The sequence below is a fragment of the Syngnathoides biaculeatus genome, chromosome 23, assembly GCF_019802595.1.
Source record: "Syngnathoides biaculeatus isolate LvHL_M chromosome 23, ASM1980259v1, whole genome shotgun sequence".
NCBI classification, from domain to species: domain Eukaryota; kingdom Metazoa; phylum Chordata; class Actinopteri; order Syngnathiformes; family Syngnathidae; genus Syngnathoides; species Syngnathoides biaculeatus.
Window position 1 is genome coordinate 16,921,959 of NC_084662.1, and position 21,149 is coordinate 16,943,107.

The 21,149-nt window shown below is 43.5% G+C and overlaps 3 protein-coding genes across 5 annotated transcripts in view; 2 read left to right on the plus strand and 1 right to left on the minus strand.

Moving 5' to 3' along the window:
- Nucleotides 1-145: 145 nt before the first annotated feature.
- LOC133497042 (myosin-6-like) lies at nt 146-11,477 on the minus strand. The gene is made up of 3 exons (XM_061813223.1): nt 8,829-11,477; nt 524-6,325; nt 146-357 (listed from the first exon to the last, which is right to left on the minus strand). Exons 1-2 carry the CDS (start codon nt 8,881-8,883, stop codon nt 531-533), a joined length of 5,850 nt encoding a protein of 1,949 aa, XP_061669207.1. The 5' UTR covers nt 8,884-11,477; the 3' UTR covers nt 146-357; nt 524-530.
- On the plus strand, nt 7,906-16,390 carry LOC133497045 (cytochrome c oxidase subunit 7A2, mitochondrial-like). Its single transcript, XM_061813226.1, has 4 exons — nt 7,906-8,063; nt 11,501-11,590; nt 14,332-14,416; nt 16,213-16,390. Exons 1-4 carry the CDS (start codon nt 8,046-8,048, stop codon nt 16,269-16,271), a joined length of 252 nt encoding a protein of 83 aa, XP_061669210.1. The 5' UTR covers nt 7,906-8,045; the 3' UTR covers nt 16,272-16,390.
- Nucleotides 16,391-16,423: 33 nt separating this feature from the next.
- The window catches only part of LOC133497041 (collagen alpha-1(XII) chain-like), a 109,435-nt gene continuing 104,709 nt past the window's right edge, over nt 16,424-21,149 (plus strand). For 2 of the 3 annotated variants that reach the window (XM_061813220.1, XM_061813222.1), the window contains exons 1-3: nt 16,424-16,472; nt 18,557-18,773; nt 19,994-20,105. In XM_061813220.1, coding sequence (XP_061669204.1) covers nt 20,033-20,105 — 73 coding nt within the window. In that variant the 5' untranslated portion in view covers nt 16,424-16,472; nt 18,557-18,773; nt 19,994-20,032. The remainder of the gene's footprint in view (nt 16,473-18,556; nt 18,774-19,993; nt 20,106-21,149) is intronic. The other variant, XM_061813221.1, reaches the window with a different exon arrangement.

A 21,149-nucleotide genomic window follows, 5' to 3' on the forward strand; every position in this document is an offset into this window, starting at 1 on the left:
TATGTAATGTTGGCGAAATGTCTGCCAAAGATGTCACGACGAACAAACAAAATAGAGCAAATCCATACTCTTATGATGACAACACGCAGGAAACTGTAAACACACCTGCATTTACTTGGACTTCAGTCATTTTTATTGTGAATAGCAGTACAACTTCCCTTGTGACGTCAGATTGTGTTGTGATGTGAATTTTCAGGAAGCCGCATGATATTGGCCACCTGTTGTCTTTGAGTGCAAACTGTGAATATCATTAATCATCGTCATAAGAATCATGTCACAATCGGTGTTGTTCTTCAAAGTAAAGTCAACTGACGTCATCATACTTCCTCTTAATGTTGTCGCCACAAACACAGAAGCCTGTCAAAAAAAAAAAATCACATTCAATCCATAAAATATGTAAAAACGCACTATTAGATTTAATTCAATGTACATTTTGTTCTTTTTAACTTGAACACTTTAAGGTTGTTGCAGACGTCTGTTAGCGTGGCAGCTTTAACATTCTGCTTTGAATGACGTGGCTTACTTGTGAGTCAGTCTTCCAGATTCTTCTTGTGGCCCCCGTCCCTGGTCTTGGCCCTCAGCTTGTTGACTTGGCTCTCAGCCACATCAGCTCTCTCCTGCGCTTCTTCCAGCTCGTGTTGCAGCTTGCGAACTTTGGCCGCGTTGTTGTTGGCAGCCTCTTCGGCCTCCTCTGCTGCACGCTTGTATGATTTGACTTTCACCTGCAGCTTGTCCACCAAGTCCTGGAGTCGAGCTACATTCTTACGGTCTTCCTCTGTCTGGTAAGTGAGTTCTTTGATCCGGCGTTCATACTTGCGGACCCCTTTGATGGACTCGATTCCTCTGCGCTGCTCTGTTTCCAGCTCGTTCTCCAGATCTTTGATCCGAACCTCTAGTTTCTGGAGCTGTTTCTTGCCACCTTTCGTGGCGATCTGTTCAGCCTCATCTAATCGGTGCTGGAGGTCTTTGATGGTCTGTTCCATGTTCTTCTTCATGCGCTCCAAATGCGCGCTGGTGTCTTGCTCCTTTTTCAGTTCTTCAGCCATCATGGCTGCATCTGTGATGGCCTTTTTTGCCTTTTCCTCGGCGTTGCGATTCTCTTGGACCACTTCCTCCATTTCACTTTGCAGGTGCATTAGGTCTGCTTCGTACTTCTTCTTCTGGTTGATCAGGCTGGTGTTCTGAGAGTGGAGGAGCTGTGTGCGCTCTGTAGAGTCGGTCAGTTCCTGCTCGGCCAGTTTACGGCTTCTGTCTGTCTGCTCAAGAGCAGCCCTCACCTCCTCTAGTTCCGCCTGGATCAAATTGTTCCGACGTTCAAAGACGGCAATGTTCTCCCGCAGGTCATCGTTCACATGCTGCAAGTCGTCCTGTTGCAATTGAGTGTCCTTCAGGAATGCCTGAAGGCTCTTGAGTTGTTTCTGTGCATCAACTGCTTGCCTGTTTGCTTGGCTCAGCTGGATTTCCATCTCGTTGAGGTCACCTTCCATCTTCTTTCTCACTCTCAGCGCTTCGTTACGACTCCTGGTCTCAGACTCTAGAGAGGACTGGAGCGATTCCACCACACGCTGGTAGTTTCTCTTCGCCTGCTCCATTTCCTCATCCTTCTCCGCCATTTTCCGCTCCATGTCGGCCTTCACTTGGTTAAACTCCAATTGAGCTCGTAGAATTTTACTCTCTTCATGCTCCAGAGAGCCTTCAGCCTCTTCCAGTGCTGACTGAAGTTCTGCCTTTTCTTGCTCCAACTGCTTCCTCATCTTTTCTAGTTCACAAGCACTTCTGCCACCCTCCCCGAGCTGGTCGTTTAGGTCTGAGATCTCTTCCTGCAGGTTCTTGTTCTCTCTTTTCATGGTTTCCAGATGATCCAGGCACTCCTCATATGCATTTTTCATTTTAAAGAGTTCAGTGCTGAAAGTTCGCGCCTCCTTCTGAGAGGCCTCCAGCTCACATTGAGACTCCTCAAACTTTTGTTTCCATTCTGCCAGGACTTTGTCGAAAGCTCGTTGTTTTTTATCCAGCCCTGCTGAAGCTGCATTAGACCGCTCCAGGTCCAGCATCAAGTCCTCGATCTCATTTTGAAGCCGGTGCTTGGTTTTCTCAAGTGACGAACACTTGGCATTTGCTGCTTCAATGGCCTCCTCAGCCTCCTGCAATCTCTGAACCAGTTTCTTTTTTGCTTCTTCCAGCTCCTCAGTTCTGTGGATGGCATCAGTTTCATACTTGTTCCTCCATGCCGAGACATCAGCGTTGGATTTAGACAGCGCCCTCTGCAGCTCAGCCTTGGCTTCTTGCTCCTCTTCAAACTGTTCTCGGAGGAGATCGCAGTCGTGGCGGGCAGACTGCACGGCATGCGCCAGTGCATTTTTCGCCTTGACTTCCTCTTCCAGTTGTCTGCGAAGGTCTTCTACTTGTTGGTTATATGAGTTCTTTCCTCGCGTAAGCTGTGAGATCAAGCAGTCCTTCTCCTCCATTTGCCGTCCAAACTCGCCATTCTCTGCGAGCAGTTTGGCCCTCTGGGTAGTCAAATCGTTGACGGACCGCTGAGCCTCCTCATATTTGCCCTTGTACTCAGTCACGGTGTCTTCCATTGTTCGGCAGAGCTTTTCAACATTGGATTTGGTCTTGGCCATGCTCTCCATGCTGGATGCAAAGTCGTCCAGTTCTAGCTTCAGCTCACTTTTTTCCTTCTCCAGTTTCTGCTTGACTCGCTGGAGGTTATCAATCTGCTCACCTAGTTCAGCGACGCTATCAGCATGCTTCTTCCTCAGGGTGGCAGCGATAGCCTCATGTTGGAGGGTGGACTCCTCCAATTCCCTGCGCAACTTCTGGAATTCAGTGTCTCTTCTCTTGTTGAGCTCCACCTGAGCCGACGAAGCCCCTCCTGCTTCCTCCAAACGTTCGCTGATGTCCTCTAGCTCGCGGGAAAGATCAGAGCGTTGCTTTTCTACTTTGGCTCGTGCTGCACGCTCAGCGTCCAGCTCTTCCTCTAGCTCCTCGATCCTTGCCTGGTTTTCCTTCAGTTTTTTCTGTAGCTGTCCAGAAGCGACCTGCTCATCCTCCAGTCTGGAACTAATCTGGGCTGTCTCAAAGTCCTTTTTCTTAAGCTTCTCCTCCAGTTGCTGCTTGTCATTTTCTAAATCCATCAAGCTCTCCTGAGTTAGCTTCACATCCCCCTCCAGCTTTCTCTTGGAGCGTTCCAGCTCCATTCGAACCTTCTTTTCCTGTTCCAAGGAGCCTTCCAGGTCATCCACTTGCTGTTCCAGCTTCACTTTGGATTTATTCAAGCTGTTGGCTTTGTCCTCCTCACTCTGAAGGTCATCCAGAGTTTGCTGGTGAGCCTCCTGCAGTGCTTTCTTCTCTTTGGTCAGCTTCAGTATGTTCTCATCCTGAGATGCCATCTCCTCAGTTAGGTTCCTTACCTTATTCTCCGTGGCGTGTTTTTCTTTCTCAACTTTGGCCAATGTGAGCTCAAGATTATCAATATCTTTCTTTAACTCGGAACACTCATCTTCCAATTTCCGTTTCTTCGCTGTGAGGTCTGCATTCAGTTCTTCTTCATCCTCCAGTCTCTCATTTGTCTCCTTGAGCTTGGCCTCCAGTTGTATCTTGCTCTTGATGAGCTGATCGCATCGTTCTTCAGCATCGGTGAGAGTGTCTTGCTCTGATTGAATTTGCAGAGTCAAATCGTTCTTTTCTTGAAGGAGACTCACTATCTTCTCCTCTAATTCCTTGCGACGTGTTTCTGATTTTTCCAGGGCTTCCTTCAGCTTGTTGAACTCATCCTTCATGTTGGCCATTTCTTTCTCAGACTCTGCACTCTTCAGCAGGGGTTTGATCTTGAAGAAGAGCTTCATCCATGGCCAGTTCTTCACACTCAGGAAAGACCGAAGGTTCCACTGAATGACCATGAGGGCATCTCTGCGCTCGACTAGCTTTGCAAACTGGGCCCTCATGAGTAGTGCACGAGCGTTTGCCTGGATTCTGGTGATAATTCTGGAGAGCTGTTCATCTCGCATCTCCTCCAGAGTACCCAGCAGGCCAGCTTTGAAAAAGACTTTGGTGTGGCCAAACTTGTACTGTGTGTGGTCGATGTCCAAAGATGAGAGCAGCTTCTCAGCGCTTTTCTTGCAGTCCATGAACTGACCCTCAGGGATGGCGGAGGCATTAAGGATCCGGTACCTCTGTTTGAAGTCTCCATAGAGGACGCGGTTTGGGAAACCTTTTCTGCAAATTCGGATGCCCTCCAGAACACCGTTGCAACGCAACTGGTGCATGACTAGACAGTTGTCCATGACTCCTGGAGTCTTCCGCTCGTTTGGAATAAGGCAGCGTACAAAATGAGGATGTGTTGTCTTTAGATTTGTCATCAGCTTGTTGAGGTTCTCTCTGTGAAGAGCTGACACCGTCTGGAAGGAAGACCCCTTCTTCTTGGCTCCTTTGCCCCCTTTGTCAGCACCGTCAGCACCTGAGTAACTCGAAAATAACAAACTCAGAAGCTTGAGTGAGGACTTCTGATAGAGACCAACAACTGTTTCATTGAGTGGATCTTTGTTCTTCACCAGCCAGTTTGTAATGTTGTAGTCTACGGTGCCGGCATAATGGACAAGGGCGAAATGAGCCTCTGCTTTTCCTTTGGCAGCTCGGGGCTTCTCAAACATTTTGTTCTTGCCCAGATGATTGTCGTAGAGCTTGGATTTGAAGGTCTGGTCGCTGGCTTTGGGGAACATGCATTCTTCCTCCAGAATGGACATAATCCCCAGCGGTTTCTCAATGAGATCAATACAAGCCTGCAAGTCCATCCCAAAGTCGATAAACTCCCAATCGATTCCCTCTTTCTTGTACTCCTCTTGCTCCAGGACAAACATATGGTGGTTGAAAAACTGTTGGAGTTTCTCATTGGTGAAGTTGATGCACAATTGCTCAAAAGTGTTGAAATCAAAGATCTCGAAGCCTGCAATGTCAAGCACCCCTATGAAGTACTGCCGGTGCTGCTTGGTGTCAAGGGACTGGTTGATCCTGACAACCATCCAGTTGAACATCTTCTCATACACTGACTTTGCCAGGGCGCCAATGGCATAATAGACTTGGTCCACACTCTGGCCTTTGGTCACATACTCATTCCCTACCTTGACTCGAGGGTGGCACAACCCTTTGATGAGGTCAGCGGAGTTAAGGCCCATCAGGTAAGCAGACTTGTCTGCCGCCTCCGTCCCGTCGGGCTCGGCTTGCTCCTCCCGCTGCTTCTGCTTGAACTTTAGGTTGCCATAGTGCATGATGGCGCCCGTCAGCTTGTAAACGCCCATCTTCTCTTCACTTGTGAACCCCAGCACATCAAAAGCGCTGTCTGTGGCCATCAGCTCCTCTGAGTCGTTGATAGAGGCAACTGTAACTTCTCCTTGGGAGATGTAGGAGTAGTCGTACGGGTTGTTGGTGATCAGGAGCAATTCTAGCAGATCCGGCTTTTGGTTGGACAGGATTTGATAGAAGATGTGGTAGTTCCTCTCCGCTTTGAGCTGAAAGGTGACGCGCGACTTCTCTAGCAAGTATGTTTCAATGTCAGCGGATGACAACTTACCGCTGGTCCCAAAGTGAATTCTGATAAACTTTCCAAACCGGGAGGAGTTGTCGTTCCTCAGGGTTTTGGCGTTGCCGAAGGCCTCCAGAGCTGGATTGGCCTGGATGATCTGATCCTCCAGAGTCCCCTTGCTAGAGTCCTTTTTGCCTGCCCCGCCGACGGCTGCGATGCTGGCAAAGTACTGGATGACCCGCTTGGTGTTGACTGTCTTGCCAGCTCCGGATTCTCCAGTGATAAGGACGGACTGGTTTTCCCGATCTGTCAGCATGTACTGGTAAGCGTTGTCGGAGATGGAGAAAATGTGGGGGGGAGCTTCGGTCCTCTTCTTTCCTCTGTAGGCTGCCACCACCTCAGCGTCATAGACAGGGAGCCACTTGTACGGGTTGACGGTAACGCAGAAGAGGCCAGAGTAGGTGTAGATCATCCAGGCAGCGTAGCGCTCCTTCAGGTTAAACAGCACCGCTGGTTCATGGAGGAAGGTGAACATCGCCATGTCTTCAATCTTGTCAAATTTAGGCGGATTTTGCGGGTGGATGTCAGCCTCCTTCACACTCACCGTCGTCCCGTCCTCCTTCTTCACCTTTACCATACCACCCTCTTTGCTCTGGATTTGTCCCTTCATGTACTCCACCTTGTCGTCCACCACAAAGCATTCTGTCTTGATGTCGAATGGCCTAGTCTGAGCTTCCAGACGCTCCTTCTCCGACTTCCTGAGGTAGGGAGCTGCCTTCCCGAATTCGCCCATTGCTGCGTCTGACATTTTGAGTACAAAGAGATTGAGACTAAACTGTGACACCACGACCACAGGACACACTTTTAAAGGTGCTCGCGACACCAAAGAAGGAGATGAGTCAAGAAAAAGGAGACAAAAATGGATGCTAAATTTGTCAGAGGAGACGCGGCAAGGTCACCGCGGTGACCTTGGATCGCCAGGAGGCCATATTAGGAAGATCACAAATGCTCCTTATCAATGTCACCTTGCAGTCCTCTGCTTCTTTTAGAACACATCGGACCCAGTAGACGACATCCCCGTTGCCCCTTAGCTACTTGTGATGGTAACAAATAAAACAACAAAAGATAACTTAAGTGTTTTGGTCTTAATTTCTATCTTAGTTTGTGTGCATGTGTGTGTGTGTGTGTGTGTGTGTGTGTGTGTGTGTGTTGTACCTAGAAAATGAGATGTATGTGTACCTGTTATCAGTTTTCCTTTGTGTCTGTTTTTATCTTAGAGACACTTTTATTTCAGGAGTGCACATGTGTGTGTGTGCTGTTTGGAGTGACAAAAAAAGATAGTGGAGTGAAGTGGAGTGTAGGCACAGTAATCTGTCTTTCCTTTCACTTTATGTGTACCATAGAGAAAAATATCTGCAGATAAGACACATCACACAAAACACATTTTGACTGATTGAGCTACTTGTGGTATGGTGGATTGACTGGACCCCACAGCGCTGAGGACCTGGGTTCAAAACTGGCCTCCACTGTGTGAAGTTTGCATGCTTGGGGTTTTCTCCGGGTAAGCTAATTTCCTTTCACATTGCAAAAACATGCATGGAGGGTGAATTAAAGACTCTAAATTGCCCAAAGGGTGTGAATGTGAGTGCAAATCGTTCTCTATGTGTGCTCCATGATTGGCAGGAGAAGATTTCAAGGTGTGCCTTGCCTCTTGCCCACAGTCAGCTGAGATAGGCTCCATCATACTATTTACCCTATTGAGGAGAAGCGGGACAAAAAAATAAATGGCTGGATAAATGTACAACTTTGATGATCAACAAATCTGCTTTATTTTTAGTCAGCTATGACACTGCAGGAACACAACTGGAAAATATAGAATAATGTCTAATGAATTGTGTGAGTGACAACATGAATAGGATACCAGGAGGTATTGGCCACATAAAGAGTCAGATGATTACCTCAGTCACAAAAATAAATCAAAACATTTTGAAGTGAAACAACTTTGAAGAATAACTAGAACATTTATTATTGATTTGAAGTCAAAGGAGATGGTTAAAATTTATTTTCACTGTGTGATGTTTTAGACATTTTAGTCAGTTGTCTTATTTTCACGTACATTTTTAAAACGTCATTTTTTGTAAAAAAAAAAAAAGAAATTCAAATAATTTAAAGTACATACTACATTTACCTTGTGTGCAAAATGTGTTACACAGTGTCTTGCTTGATACAAGGAGATTGTCATGTTTTTTTTATTCAATTTTCTCAGCTTAAAAGTATTTGAAAAATAATTTCCAACAGAACCCTCAAGAATCGTAAATGCAGCTCAAGTAATTACTTTTTTTTTTTTTAACTGTGAGGACAAAACAAGGTGACCCGTGTAATTCCAACTAAAACCTGAAGTGGCAGCAGAGTATGCGTGTCTCCATGTATGCGAACCCACGAAGAAGAAAATGAAAACGACAAACAAGAAGAAAATCGGAAGTGCTTCGCGTCCTTGTGAGAGATCGACGATCGCAGAAGAATGAATCGAAGCGTGTTTGTAAGTTCTTCTTGTGTTTAAAATATCAGTCTGCTGTGGTAAGGTTTTATTTTGTTACTGTGTGTGATTTAATTTCTTAAGAAGGGTTCATTTCCCTACAATTTGCTCGCAGTGTCTGCTAGGGGTCAAAGGCGGCTAATGTCGCGCTAACACGAAGAACACTTGAAACTTTTGTCATATAGCTAAAATAAAAATAAGGTACAACAACAAGAGCAGAATGCCAAGATGTGTTTAAAAGCAAAGCAATACCAATTAGGTTTTAGGCAGATTTAATAAAGAATCCGGAGAAATTAAGCAAATTCCAGAAGGGTAAGAAAACAAACATATTTTGAATAATGCTTTCCTATATGCATTGGGGACTTTAATCCTTTAAAAGTAAAACTCTGTTACTGGGAGGAACGTGACCTCAAGGCCACATCGCTACCATTATTATTATCGCACATTTGACGTTGTACAAACTTGCAAAATGTGAACCGTCACAAATACCAAATATTTTTCAGAGGTAATTTTCACACCTTCAGGGAAATCAAAGGGGCCCTACAAGTGGTCTTTCCAGGGTACTTTCAGCCAAATACCCGCTTCAGTCATTCAACTGCCACTTTCTTGATGTTGCAATCTTATTGACAGATGGGGGCCTTTAACTATTACCAGCCATGCTTGCATGACACACATCCTGGACATTCTCACACAGCAATAGGCATTAAAGGAGGGAGTCATGTTGTTGACTTGACCTCAACCCTATGGGTTCTTTTCACGTGACGTCACCTGTTGTGCTGCCTCGAACAGCGGCCATTTTCGATCCCTGAGCTCCGTTACTCATACAAAGACGAGGTGGATGTTTCCAACTGCATTTATTGAAGATTCGACCGACAGCACATCAAGCCCCGACTGGTTAGGCTACCAGGCATACACACATCATGGGACTCAGGACTGCGTCACAAAGACACAGTATTGTGCCCTTGATCTTTTACTCTATATGGAAAAAGAGCACTTACCTGTATGCAAACACGGAAAACGAAAGGCGGTGGAATATTATTTTTTAATATCGAGGCAAACTCCATTTTTTTTTTCCCAAAAAGTATAACCTGTGTATTAGTTCACCACAAGCAAAGCAAAATGTTTGTTTAAAATTTGATGACTGGCAGAAAGACAAAAGAATAAACAAATCCATTATTTCACAAAATTCTCGACTCTTTCAAGTGACGAACAAAAAAGGATCTTGACTGTGATGTTGGCCTTCTGAAAAGAGTATCGATCAAACTTGCTAGCTTGGCGACACATCAACACGATGGAGGTTGAGTCCGGGCAGCGTTATAACAGCTTCTGGCAGTCGTCCACAAAGCTAAATCTCCGTGAAGCACAGAGCCGCAGCACGTCCAAAATCTTTCGTCGGAAGCATTAGACGATGTCCCCGCTTACGTAGCTGGACTTCTGAACCGGATCGCGAGACTTTGAAGAGCGCACCGACTAGCAACTCTGGAAAAAGCTTCAGCGAATTGGCAAGAGTTGTCGAACATAAGTCAGAAGAAGCGTCCTCTCTTGTGTACTTGAGTACCGAGATGCCCTTGAAACACAAAAACACAAACTAACCAGGAGCATTCCGGAGACTTCCACACTTATACGCGTTAGGTTGAGAGGTTAAATGGCGGCGCGCAGTGGTGTATGTGTAATTCAGCAAAAAATGTGATGTCAGTGAAAACAACCCATTCAAGCAGAAAGTTTCACATGGATTTATTTCTATTTTTTAGTAATCAGACCCGCGGGTAATGTTTCAAACAAACTGCATGAAAGTTGTTAAAAATTCTGAATTTTTTTTTTGTCGCTTTTGTATTGAAATGCTTTTAATCATGGAAAGCACATTGATTTACCTTGATGTATGAAATGCACTATGCAAATAAATTTGCTTTGCTCATTCTATCCAACCATTTTCCAACTTGCTTATCCTGACACGGGTCACGGGAATGCTGTAGCCTATCCCAGCTAACTTCTGCTAAAGGCAGACTAGACACTGAACTGGTTGCCAGTCTGTGTGGCAGTTAGCAGTTGGCGCCACTCAACACCTTCAGTCACTGAGTGGGGATTGAACCAAGGCTGCCGGACCAGAAAGTCTCAATGGAAATGAAAATGCCATTCTCTTTTTAAATCCAAGCTCCATCTGTTATATATGATATCTATGGTGTTAACAATTTCTCCTTCGGTCATCTGACTGGTCAGGACAGGCAGAGGAGATGATTCTTCTGTGGCTGAGGTTGTCATCTCGGCTAACTTCCTTCACAGATTTCCACATCTTGACATGGCAGCAAGGAAGGAACGCGAGCAAATTTGTTTTCGAGGATGGGGTTTATTTGGAACAGTGTATTGCACATTAGTTCCTTACTATTGACACTCTTTGTCTTGTAAACTTATTTCTGGTTGCTGCCTCAGTAGAATAAAATCAACACGAACGATTGCTTCTTCAGTAGCGCACACACTAAGCTCGCTGTTAATTGACATCAGACAAAAAAAATAAATAAATCACCGGCTCGTGATTAGCGTAGTGGCCACCCTTGAATTAGGGGTCCTATATCAAAATGTAATTATGATTTTCATTAAAATTGCTTTTGATTTGAGTAAATATGACCCACAATCTGCATTTTAAGTTCTTTAAAACATTGTCAAATGTCTTGAAATTATTATGGATAATAGTTTGGAAAATTGTATTTTACATACCGTAATTCCCGGCTTACGGAGTCCACCTGGTTATAACCTTCACCCAGTGTATTTGTAAAGGAAATACCATTTGGTACATAGATACGCCGCAGCTGTGTAAAACCTGCAAGTGCCCACATTGAAACTCACATTGAAACACGAGATATTTACAAAGAAAGACGGTACACAGAGAGTTTAACGCTAGTGCCGCTGCGCTAAAGCTAGCGACGCGGTAATGCCAGCGCTAACGTTAGTGCCACGCGAACAGGGCTGGATCGGTAAAAGTCACTTCCTCGGCACATATATTCAGTCTCACTCTTACCTTTCCGCTCGAGTGCCCCCCTTGCGGCCGTTAGAAAAAATGCACAAATTAGCTGCATCACCGCATAAACCGCAGGGTTGAAAGCGTGTGAAAAAAGTTGCGTCGTATAAGCCGGAAATTATGGTAAATTTTCCTAAAAAATTCTGTATCGATTGAGATGTTTGTTAAAAAAAAACATTTGTATTATATTGATCAATCGTATCAATTTACTTTAAAATCCACAAAATATTTGCCTAAAAATTTGTAAGAGTACAATGTTGTCCTTTTGTCAATTCCAAAGAAATAATTAATTATTGTGCCTCCGACAAATAAACCAAAAACATGTCCTCTTCCTGTGTCTTGCTTTGGAGCTCACAACCCCAAAGCCTTCCAAATACAAAACTTACTTGTCAGTACAAATAACATAGCGCTCCCCTGTTGTTCCCAGGCTATCCAGCAGGTGGTGCGGCGAACCTTCTGCAGCTCTGCTCGGAGGCCGGTGGAGAACCAGGTCCCCAAGAACCAGAAGCACTTCCAGGTAGCTCAGTTTGATCTTAATCGATTTTGATGATTGTTTCACCTCAGGCAAATTAATCTTTACAGGACTGGCTGTAGATATGATGACTGAAAAAAAAAAAACACCATTACCATTGCTAAAGTGGTCAACACTTGGTATCATCACTCATTTTACATATATTTTGAAAGTGGACATTCATGTATGGGGAAGATTCAAGTCAGTAAGGGCTGCAACCTCTCTGCTGTGTTGGCAACTTCACAACATTTGTAGTGTTTTCATTTTTGCAGTATTTTAACAGTAGAAGGAAGAGGCTGCAGGGATTTGCACTGATGATTGTCCTGGAGTTTGTGTGTATATACCATAATTCCCGGCCTACAGAGCGCACCTGGTTACAAGCCTCACTGAGTAAATTTCTAAAGGAAATACCATTTGGTACATGCATGTGGCCACATTGAAACCCAAAGACGGTACACAGAGTTGAACGCTAGCACTGTGCTAACGCTAACAAGGCTTTTTAAGATAACACTTACCGGTAAATATCACTGAGACACGCCAGTAACACAGCAGCAACACATTAGCGCAGCGCTAACAAGGCTGGTAAAAGTCACTTCCTCGGCACATATATTCCACCAATCTCATTCTTATCTTTTCCGCTTTATTATTTATTAATTTGCCGCATAGCCATATAAACCGCAGGGTTGAAAGCGTGTGGAAAAAAGTTGCGGCTTGTAGGCCGGAAATTACGGTAATTTTTCCTAAAAAATAAAAATACTTTAAGCTGTATAATGGCACTCCTAGCTAATGTTTACTTTCAAATTAAACATTAAGGCAAACAGAATTGAAGTTTATAAAGGGATGGAAAGTAGTTATTTTTTATCATTTCTAATATTAAAAAAAATGACAATTTTGAAAGTAAACATTTGGATTCCTGTTGTCATTACTGTGTGGTTTGTAAAGTACTGTATTAGGGACTTTCTCTTCATTACAACAGACATTAGAATTTTTGCGATATTTTGTTGGGGGGGGCTTGAATAGATTAATGGCAAGATATACTAACTATACTTATGGATACAGCGTACACCAGTTGATAATGATTCAAAACTTTGAACCTGATTACATTCCACATAAATGCAGTCATGGGCCGCATAGGCTGCAGCCATAAATCTACATTTATTTTTATTATTTTTTTTTAAAAGAAAGCATAAGCGCAGATGACAGTGATGACACGTTGCTCGCTCCATGTGCTCCATGGCCAAACCACAGCTGTAAATAAATACTGCCACGATGGCGCAGTGACAAGCGTACGCCGGCAAATGCGCATGATGGATGAAATGAAATGAGAACGAACATTTGATGCTTTTTTTTTATTTTCCGCTCCATCAAAACCTTTTCCGCCGTCGCACAGCATTCTTAGACAACCACTTTGCCAGTTAACCTTCCACAATTCCCTATGTTGTCAATTAATAATCAATTATTTATGTCTCTGTCCAGACAAACTAACTCGCAGGCATGTTTTCGTTGGACGGAAACCAGAACTAAATGCAATACTTGTTTTGCCTGCAATTTGGTTGTAACTGCATGCAATGAAATGTATGTGATGTCTGTTAAACAGGCCGATGCAAACTGAAATGACCGAGGAACTTAAATATTGAGGCATGAAAAAGAATATCCACGTCTTTAACGTGATTATATAGGAGCTGGTTTCGTGTCCATTTGGGTCATTTTCCTATAATTTAAGCAATTATGGCAAAGGCATAGCCCACTAAATGTATTTTTGAAAATACATTTTTGTTAGGTTGAGTATTTGAAATCGAGAGTCGTTATCTATCAATTTTTAATGAAACTTTCTTTACTGTTTAAAGAAAAGTGTATTTCAATGGATCAGCACTTTCTCTTAGAGTTTGTTGAATTATTGTAAGTTTTTTCCTCATCTAAAATGTCATTTATCTCCTAAAATAAGTCCATTTTATCCACTGTAGCTAACAAATAAATACACAATTCAATTTATAATTGTTTAATTATGATTGAAATACAGTGATTATAAAAGACCACACCCCTGCCAGTATTTTGTCAATGCATGAGTTTGTGCTTTTTTATGCACCCAGGTTTTATTTTTTTTTTTCTCACAAAAATACAGTTTCCAAATTGAGTTGTCTAAATGATGGAAAAAGTTTTGGATTGATTGATTTACCATGATCAAATGAATTACCATGGTTTCATTTTTATATTCTCAGAAACACCTGGAATTTGAACAGGGGTGACTTTATATCCACTGTGATGACAAATCCATCCATCCCTTTTCTTTGCTGCTTATCCTCACAAGGGTAGCAGGGAGTGTTGGAGCCCATTCCAGCTGTCAACGGGCAGGAGGCGGGGTATACCCTGAACTGGTTGCCAGTCAATTGTAGGGCACATGGAGACAAACAGCTGCACTCACAATCACACCTTGGGCAATTTAGAGTGTCCAATTAATGTTGCATGTTTTTGGGATGGGGGAGGAGACCGTAGTGCCCGGAGAAAACCCACACAGGCATGAGGAGAACATGCAAACTCCACACAGGTGGGGCTAGGATCGAACCTGGGTCCTCAGAACTGTGAGACCAACGGTTTACCAGCTGCTCCATCGTGCCATTTAATTATCTTAAATATATTTGAAGGGGGCATTTTGACTGGAAATTTTTTTTTCCTCTCTTGGTGATCACATACATGTTTGTATCAACTTTGTGTTTTTCTTGTGTATGTGTTTTTATGTGAATTGGCAGGAGGACAACGGCATTCCCGTCCACCTTAAAGGCGGCACGGGCGACGCGCTGCTCTACAGGGCCACCATGACACTCACCGTGCTGGGTGAGTCTTCTCCGCTCACCAAGTCACCAGAAATTAGCTACGCCGAATCGCTTCTTTACTTGCAGATTGGATTTTCTTCCTCCTTTATATTTGGGAAAAAAAGACATCTGTACTTTGTCAAAATAGGCCAGTTCATTTTTTTTTTTTTTATTTTCCACAGATGACGACATGTTGTTTAAAGAAAAAAAAAACTTAATTAGAAAGAGGGAACGTCGGTGGTTGAGAGCTCTATTGATTGATTGAAATCTTGGGGACTTGTAAGGTGGAAAAACAGGGAGACTAGAGACATGCAGGAATGTGAGCCAGAGAGCATTTTATATATATATATATTCCCCATTCAAGGCTTTTTTTCTAAAGAGAATTGTTTGTTGTCAGCTAAAAATGTTTTTTTTTCTTTTTACGTTTGCGTTACCTGATTTTTTTTTTTTTTTTTTTTTTTTTTTTTTTGGTTGCTCAGTTCACAAATTGTAGCTGGGCTAAAACATCATTTTGATAACGTAAAGGGGAATTTTAAAACTGGAAGTATTTGAACGTAATTTCACATCACTAATCCCATTGTTTTTTTTTTTTATTATTCCTCTGGTGTGTTGGTTTCTTAGAAAAATAAAACTCCTGCAAAGTCCCCCATTACGCTAGCTAGCTCTTGTCTTAAAAATATAGCATTCAATACAGTATGTCTCACCACTTAAAATGAGGAAAAAATGGTAAACTAGCACGTTTTTGTTGCACCAATTTATCCAAGACCATTATTATTTTTATTACCTTTTACATGAGTCCATGTACATTTCAAAGTTTGTACTTTTAAGTGCAGCAATTGAATCAGTGCAGTGGTGCCTTGAGATAAGGGTGACCTGATTTATGAGTACTTCGAGATACAAATAGTCATTCACACCAGTTTTTGCTTTGACTTCTGAGCACAAACTTGACATAAGAGCGCTGCATGGTGGAGTTGAACTCAATTCACCCCGCTTTGCAATGAGCAGCAGTTTGGCAAATAGTGAAAAATTCATTCAAAAGCCGTCAAGCTGCTTCAACTGACGCTCCCGTTTGAAGTTTTTCAAAATTCAAATAACACATTGTTCATTTGAAACAAGAAAGCGACTACTAAAACTCTTTGTGCTACCTCAATGCTAACATTAATAGGAAATGCCATTGATATCCTAATGGTTAACGTTGATAGTAGCAGTTTTACCAGCCTTAAAAACATTCACTACCAATGACGGGTTTAGAGTTCAAACTGAAGGCTGGTAGTGAATTCGGTGTTGCATATTCAAAAATAAATGTTGGAATAACAAAATGAACATATAACAATACTCATAGTGAATTAAGTGTTGGATATTCAAAAAACAGTGTTGCCACAATAAATATGAACATATAACAATGCGAACAGGCATATATTCTTTATCTCCACAAAATGACCACTATTAAAGCAACTTACGGAGTGGTCGTATTTTTCATTTTTCTTAATGACTATACCATACAGTACTATCTCCCTACACCAGACGAAGTAGCACATTTAATTAAATTCCAGCGTTAAATCATGATGCATTAACTGTTTCATTCGTTCCATTCACTGTAATTGTTATTACACCGTCATAAAACGCTATTACCTGGGTGGAAGGAATGAATTGTATTTCCATTCATTTCAAGGAGGAGAGAGGGTTTTATGTTTGAAGACACCACTGTACTTCTACTTTTGTAGTCTTAATTCATGCGAGTATCTGTCCTACTCAAGTACAGCATGCGAGTACATTTTTTCCCGTGATCAGTGGACGTCTTGTCACTTGTGTGCACAGGTGTGGGCTACGTGCTGTATGAGCTGGTGAAGGCGGCCTACCCTCAGAGGAAAGCTTGACTTCACTTCCACGTGCGTTGAGTGTGATGATGATGATGAGCGTCGTCGTGTTCCTATCACGTTCATGGGATCAATATTTATTTCTCATTGAGATCAATTAAAGTTCTCATGATCAATAAGCTCCCACTTGTCTGTGTTTAAACCCAGAAGCAGTCCCACGAAGGAGATATGGTGAAACCCGTTTATCATGGCCGCAATAGGGTAAAATCTCCATGTTTGGAAAAACATTTTTACAAACCACGTAAAATTATTCAAAGACAAAAAATCGTGAACACAACTGTTATTACTATCATGAAATTATTGTGAGAAAACATTGCACAGTTCAACTCCAGAATGTTCACCCAAACAACCAAAGTCTTGCCGAATGCTAACACATGGAACACCATGGATGGGCGAACAGTTACGTTAATTGTAAACTTCAAACAACTGCTGTTTTAACATTCATGGAGCAGCAACACTCATGGGCATAATTTTTCACTTTCACTTTGAGGAATTAAAAAAAAAGACCTTTTGCACCATTTTTTTTTTAATTAGAGGGCAAGAGTGCTTGCTTCAGGCTCCTCATTAAAGTTTACTAGAAAACCCCAATGTCCCCCCCCCCTTTCTTGTGGAGAATGCTTACTGGTGATATAGCCTGCTTATTTAATATTTTTTAGGGGGGGGTGCCTTAAAACTAAAAATTTCTTGGGGAAATGCGTTCATATTGGGTGGCAGTTGCAGATTTTCTCTTATTTGAATGAGAGTGCACTGCATTACATTATCAAAACTGAAGTTAGGGCCTCTGAACAAGGAGTAGTTGACATCCTGCATGTGATAATTATGAGGAAACCATTTTTTATGTCTTTCTAAGTTATCAAAATGGGTAAAGAACTGACGGTAAATGATTGTTTTCGATCAACTGCCTGGAGGATCTGAAACATGTCGAGACAGTAATTCGACTTTTAGCAGAGTCAGAAAAGTAAAGACTGCATGATACTGAAATGAATGCTAAATAGTGCACAAAAACCCAAAGATTTTTTTTTGCACTATGAATAAGATTTTTTTTTTTTTTTTTTTGAAATAGTGATTTCGAAGTATGGTACACGAAGCTAGTGGTTCGCAGGCTCCCTCTGGTGGGAGGAGGGGAAAAAAGTACGTTGAAACTTAGTGGATTCAGCCTTTCATCCATCCATTTTCTTTTGCCGCTTATCCTCACGAGGGTTGCGGGGAGTGCTGGAGCCTATCCCAGGTGTCATCGAGCAGGAGGCAGAGTACACCCTGAACTGGGTGCCAGCCAATCGCAGGGCACATAAGAGACAAACAGCCGCACTCACAATCACACTTGGGGGCAATTTAGAATCTTCAATTAATGCTGCATGTTTTTGGGATGTGGGAAGAAACCGGAGTGCTCGGAGAAAAAACCACGCAGGCACGGGGAGAACATGCAAACTCCGCACAGGCGGGGCCGGGATTGAACCTGTGTCCTCAGAACTGTGAGGCCAACGCTTTACCAGCTGATCCACTGTGCCGCCTCCAATGCTGCCCCTTTTAATTAAATCATTGAAGTGCACTTTTGTTTATTCACATGAATAAAGTTTACAACAATAACGAGGGTAAGTGCAGTGTTAATGTTCAAACTGTATAAAATTACATATGCACTATTTAGGAGTAATTTCTGCACCTTCTTTTGAGAAGTATTTGGGCCTACTATAAAAAGAAGTAATTTGGTCTTGTTTATTGGTTGCAGAGATACATGTTCAGATTAAGTGAAAAATTTTCAGTGTGTTGTACTTGGAGGGCCCAGTATGTATTATTTTTTAGTATTATATTTTAGGCTTAATTTGGTGTCAAATGTTAGAAAAGCCACCCCCCCTCCCCCGCTCCCCAGAGGGTTCACCAAAGTGAGGATGATCTTTGAAGGTCTCCGTGGCTCCTGTTTGCGCGTCGCTTTTGCCCGTGGCCACTAGATGGCGTCCACGCGCTGGCTCGGTTGAGTTTATCTTCCGGACTCGTACCTGCGTCCGCCCCATGAAGACGTGTGCCGATAATGGGGGTTGGTTGTCATTAGGTATTCATTGAAATTTTTATGAATGTTTTCGTGACAAGTTTTTGTGTGTGATGTTGTTCAAGCGGCGGGGGGGGGGGGGGTGGGGGGGATATGTACTTGATGTGCTGGTGCTGGATCAGCGAAAAAGAATGAGCACATGTGCGAAGTGTCAAAGTTTCCTAGTGACTTCGGTGTTTGTGGTTCGCTGGGTGGGCAACCTCCACGCCCCCCTCCACCCCCCCCCCTTTTTTTTAAGTAGGGCTTGGACGGGAGGCTCAGCCCACTTGGAGGAAAATTCGACGACGCCCGCTGAGCTCCGACCAGAAGCGCGTTCGGAACACCTCAGAGAAGCAAGCGCACAAGCTCCTCAGTCCTCCTCATCAGTCCTCCTCCTTCTCCTCCTCCTCTTCATCCTTCACCGCTCCCTTCCTCTTCTTCCCAGTTGGTGAACGCTCCCAGGACAAATTTAACTTCAGGTTAGTTCAACACTTTTGATTATTGATTGATGACGTTTGGGATTCATGTGTGCATGTATGCATTTTCCTCTCATTCATTCTCTTCTTTTTGCCCCCCCCCCTGTCGTCCAAGAACCTTGCGCAGAAGAAAAAGTTGTCTGCAAAATAGAAAAATTGGTGTCATCACTTTTCACTTAAATTTGTGCAAGGTGGGCGCGCTGGCAGGTTCAACTTTCAGGCTCCTCAACGAGTCTTTTCTTTTTCTCCTTCCTCCTCCCATTCCTTCCTTGCTTCCTACAGCTCCCTTGCCTCCTCCTCCGGGTTCTCCTTCCTCTGGTTTCATATACTGCTCCTCATCCCCCCCACTCCTATTTCTTCCATTTAGCTATACCCCCTCCTCCATTTTTCCTTCACCTCCTTCCTCTTCAACCTGTTCCTCCTCTCATTTCCTATCCCATTCCTCCTCCTCCTCCTCCCAGCTTGAATCTTTCCTCTGAGTTTTTACTCCCCCCAAATTTCTCTCTTTCCTCCTTCCCCCTAATCCTCCTTCCTCTTCTTCCTCCCCCCAGTTTCTTCTTGGTCCTCTGTCACCTCCTCCTCCTCCCGTTTCCTCGATTACTTCCTCGTCTGGTTTCTCCCTTTTCCCCTCTTTCTTGCTTCTTCCCCTCACCCCATCCTTCTTCTTCTCCTTCCTCCTCCCATTCCCTCCTTGCTTCCTACACCTCCTCTGCCTCCTCCTCCTGCTTCTCCTTCCTCTGGTTTCATACACTGCTCCCCATTTCCCTCCTCCCCCTCCCATTTCTTCCATGTAGCTATACCTACTCCTCCATTTTTCCTTCACCTCCTTCCTCTTCTACCTGTTCCTCCTCTCATTTCCTATCCCATTCCTCCCCCTCCTCCTCCTCATTCTCCTCCCAGCCTGAATCTTTCCTCTCAGTTTTTACTCCCCCCAACTTTCTCTCTTTCCACCTTCCTCCTATCCCCTTCCTCTTCTTCCTCCCCCCCAGTTTCTTCTTGCTCCTCCTGTTTCCTCGATTACTTCCTCGTCCGGTTTCTCCTTTTTCCCCTCTTTCTTGCTTCTTCCCATTGCCCCATCCTCCCCTCAGTAGCCTCCACACTGGCCCGCTTTTCAGCCATGTCACAGCATCTCCTGGGTTCTCACATGTCCCCCCCTTCCCTCTGTTCTCCTCCTCCTCCTCCTCCTCCTCCTCACATGCCGTCCTGCCGCCACCGCTTGGCAGCCTCCTCGTCCATGCTGTGGTAAGCCACAGGAAGTGAAAATGAAGAGTGGGCTGACTCTGGTGGCTGCGGCGCTGCTGGCGCTGGTGCTCTCCTCTTCGGCCCAGGACCAAGGTAAGACCTCCTCATGTCCCTCCTCCTTTTACCCTTGACCTTTCACCCCTGCCCTTCCTGCCGTGCATCTTGGTGAAGCCGGAAATAAAAGAAAACAAACATTCAACTGCGTTTCTGTGAGACTGTGTGCGAATGTGTAGCGCTTGACTGGTTTGTTCTTGAAGAATCTTCTCATGGTGTATTTGTTGATCTTAAAACTTGCTATTCATATTCCAAATGTCATTGCTGAGAACTGATACTGTATTTATGTATGAGATTGCATTATTTGTTTTCAATGATGAACAGGCTTTTACCCTCTCTCAACCAGTCAGTATAAAAGCAATTTTGGCTTTCTCACAGATGTCAGCTCAACATTTTGCTAGAGAATGTTTTAAAGGGGATGATTGAACATCTGTCAAATGTTTTTGTTTTGGGAGAAGTCAAATAAAGCTTTGCTTTTGCACCCTACACAGCTGAAAATAGTGATTGTCAGCAGATAATATTTCACCTGTTCTGAAATATGTCCATGATATATATGACCGTGACATCAATTGCTCAATAGAACTGTGGCTCATATTCTGAAAACGATTCATGGGAAACAAGAAACATTATTCTTTGTCCCAGAGGCGGTTTATTCTAAATAAAAACATTAAAAAGTTTAACTTAAGCGAGCATCCCACCCGGCCTTCTTCGAGTGTGCAATGCAGTGAGTGGCCGCTGAGAGGGATGCTTGCTCGTAGTCTTCATGGAGCCTGTCAGAAAAAGAAAGAGAAGAAAAAAAAAACCCAAAAAAGGGGAAAGCGGCCATTGGGCCAGTGGCCAAGTTTCCTGCCGAGTTGGTGATTTCGCCTCATGGAACGTGAAGACTAAATATGACTTCAACTCATCTTTTTCCACAAGTTGAACACCAGGCGGGGGGTGGGGGTGGGGGTGGGGATCAGTCTGCTTATTTTCTCCCAAATGACACAAAGTGAGCTTAAAGAAAAAAAAAAGAAAAAGAAAAAAAGAGTCCGTTCTGTTTAACCTACGGTCACCTTGGACGTTCTAAATACAGTTTATATACTA

What these genes read in the sequence shown, in the direction of transcription:
- LOC133497042 (XM_061813223.1), bottom strand. Translation starts at nt 8,883, where the DNA reads ATGAGTAACGGAGCTCAGGGATCGAAAATGGCCGCTGTTCGAGGCAGC. An exon ending in TGTTCGAGGCAGCACAACAG is followed by an intron (nt 6,326 to 8,828) that starts GTGACGTCACGT and finishes TCAAAATGTCAG; the next exon opens with ACGCAGCAATGGGCGAATTC.
- LOC133497045 (XM_061813226.1), top strand. An exon ending in AGAACCAGAAGCACTTCCAG is followed by an intron (nt 11,591 to 14,331) that starts GTAGCTCAGTTT and finishes GTGAATTGGCAG; the next exon opens with GAGGACAACGGCATTCCCGT. An exon ending in CATGACACTCACCGTGCTGG is followed by an intron (nt 14,417 to 16,212) that starts GTGAGTCTTCTC and finishes TTGTGTGCACAG; the next exon opens with GTGTGGGCTACGTGCTGTAT.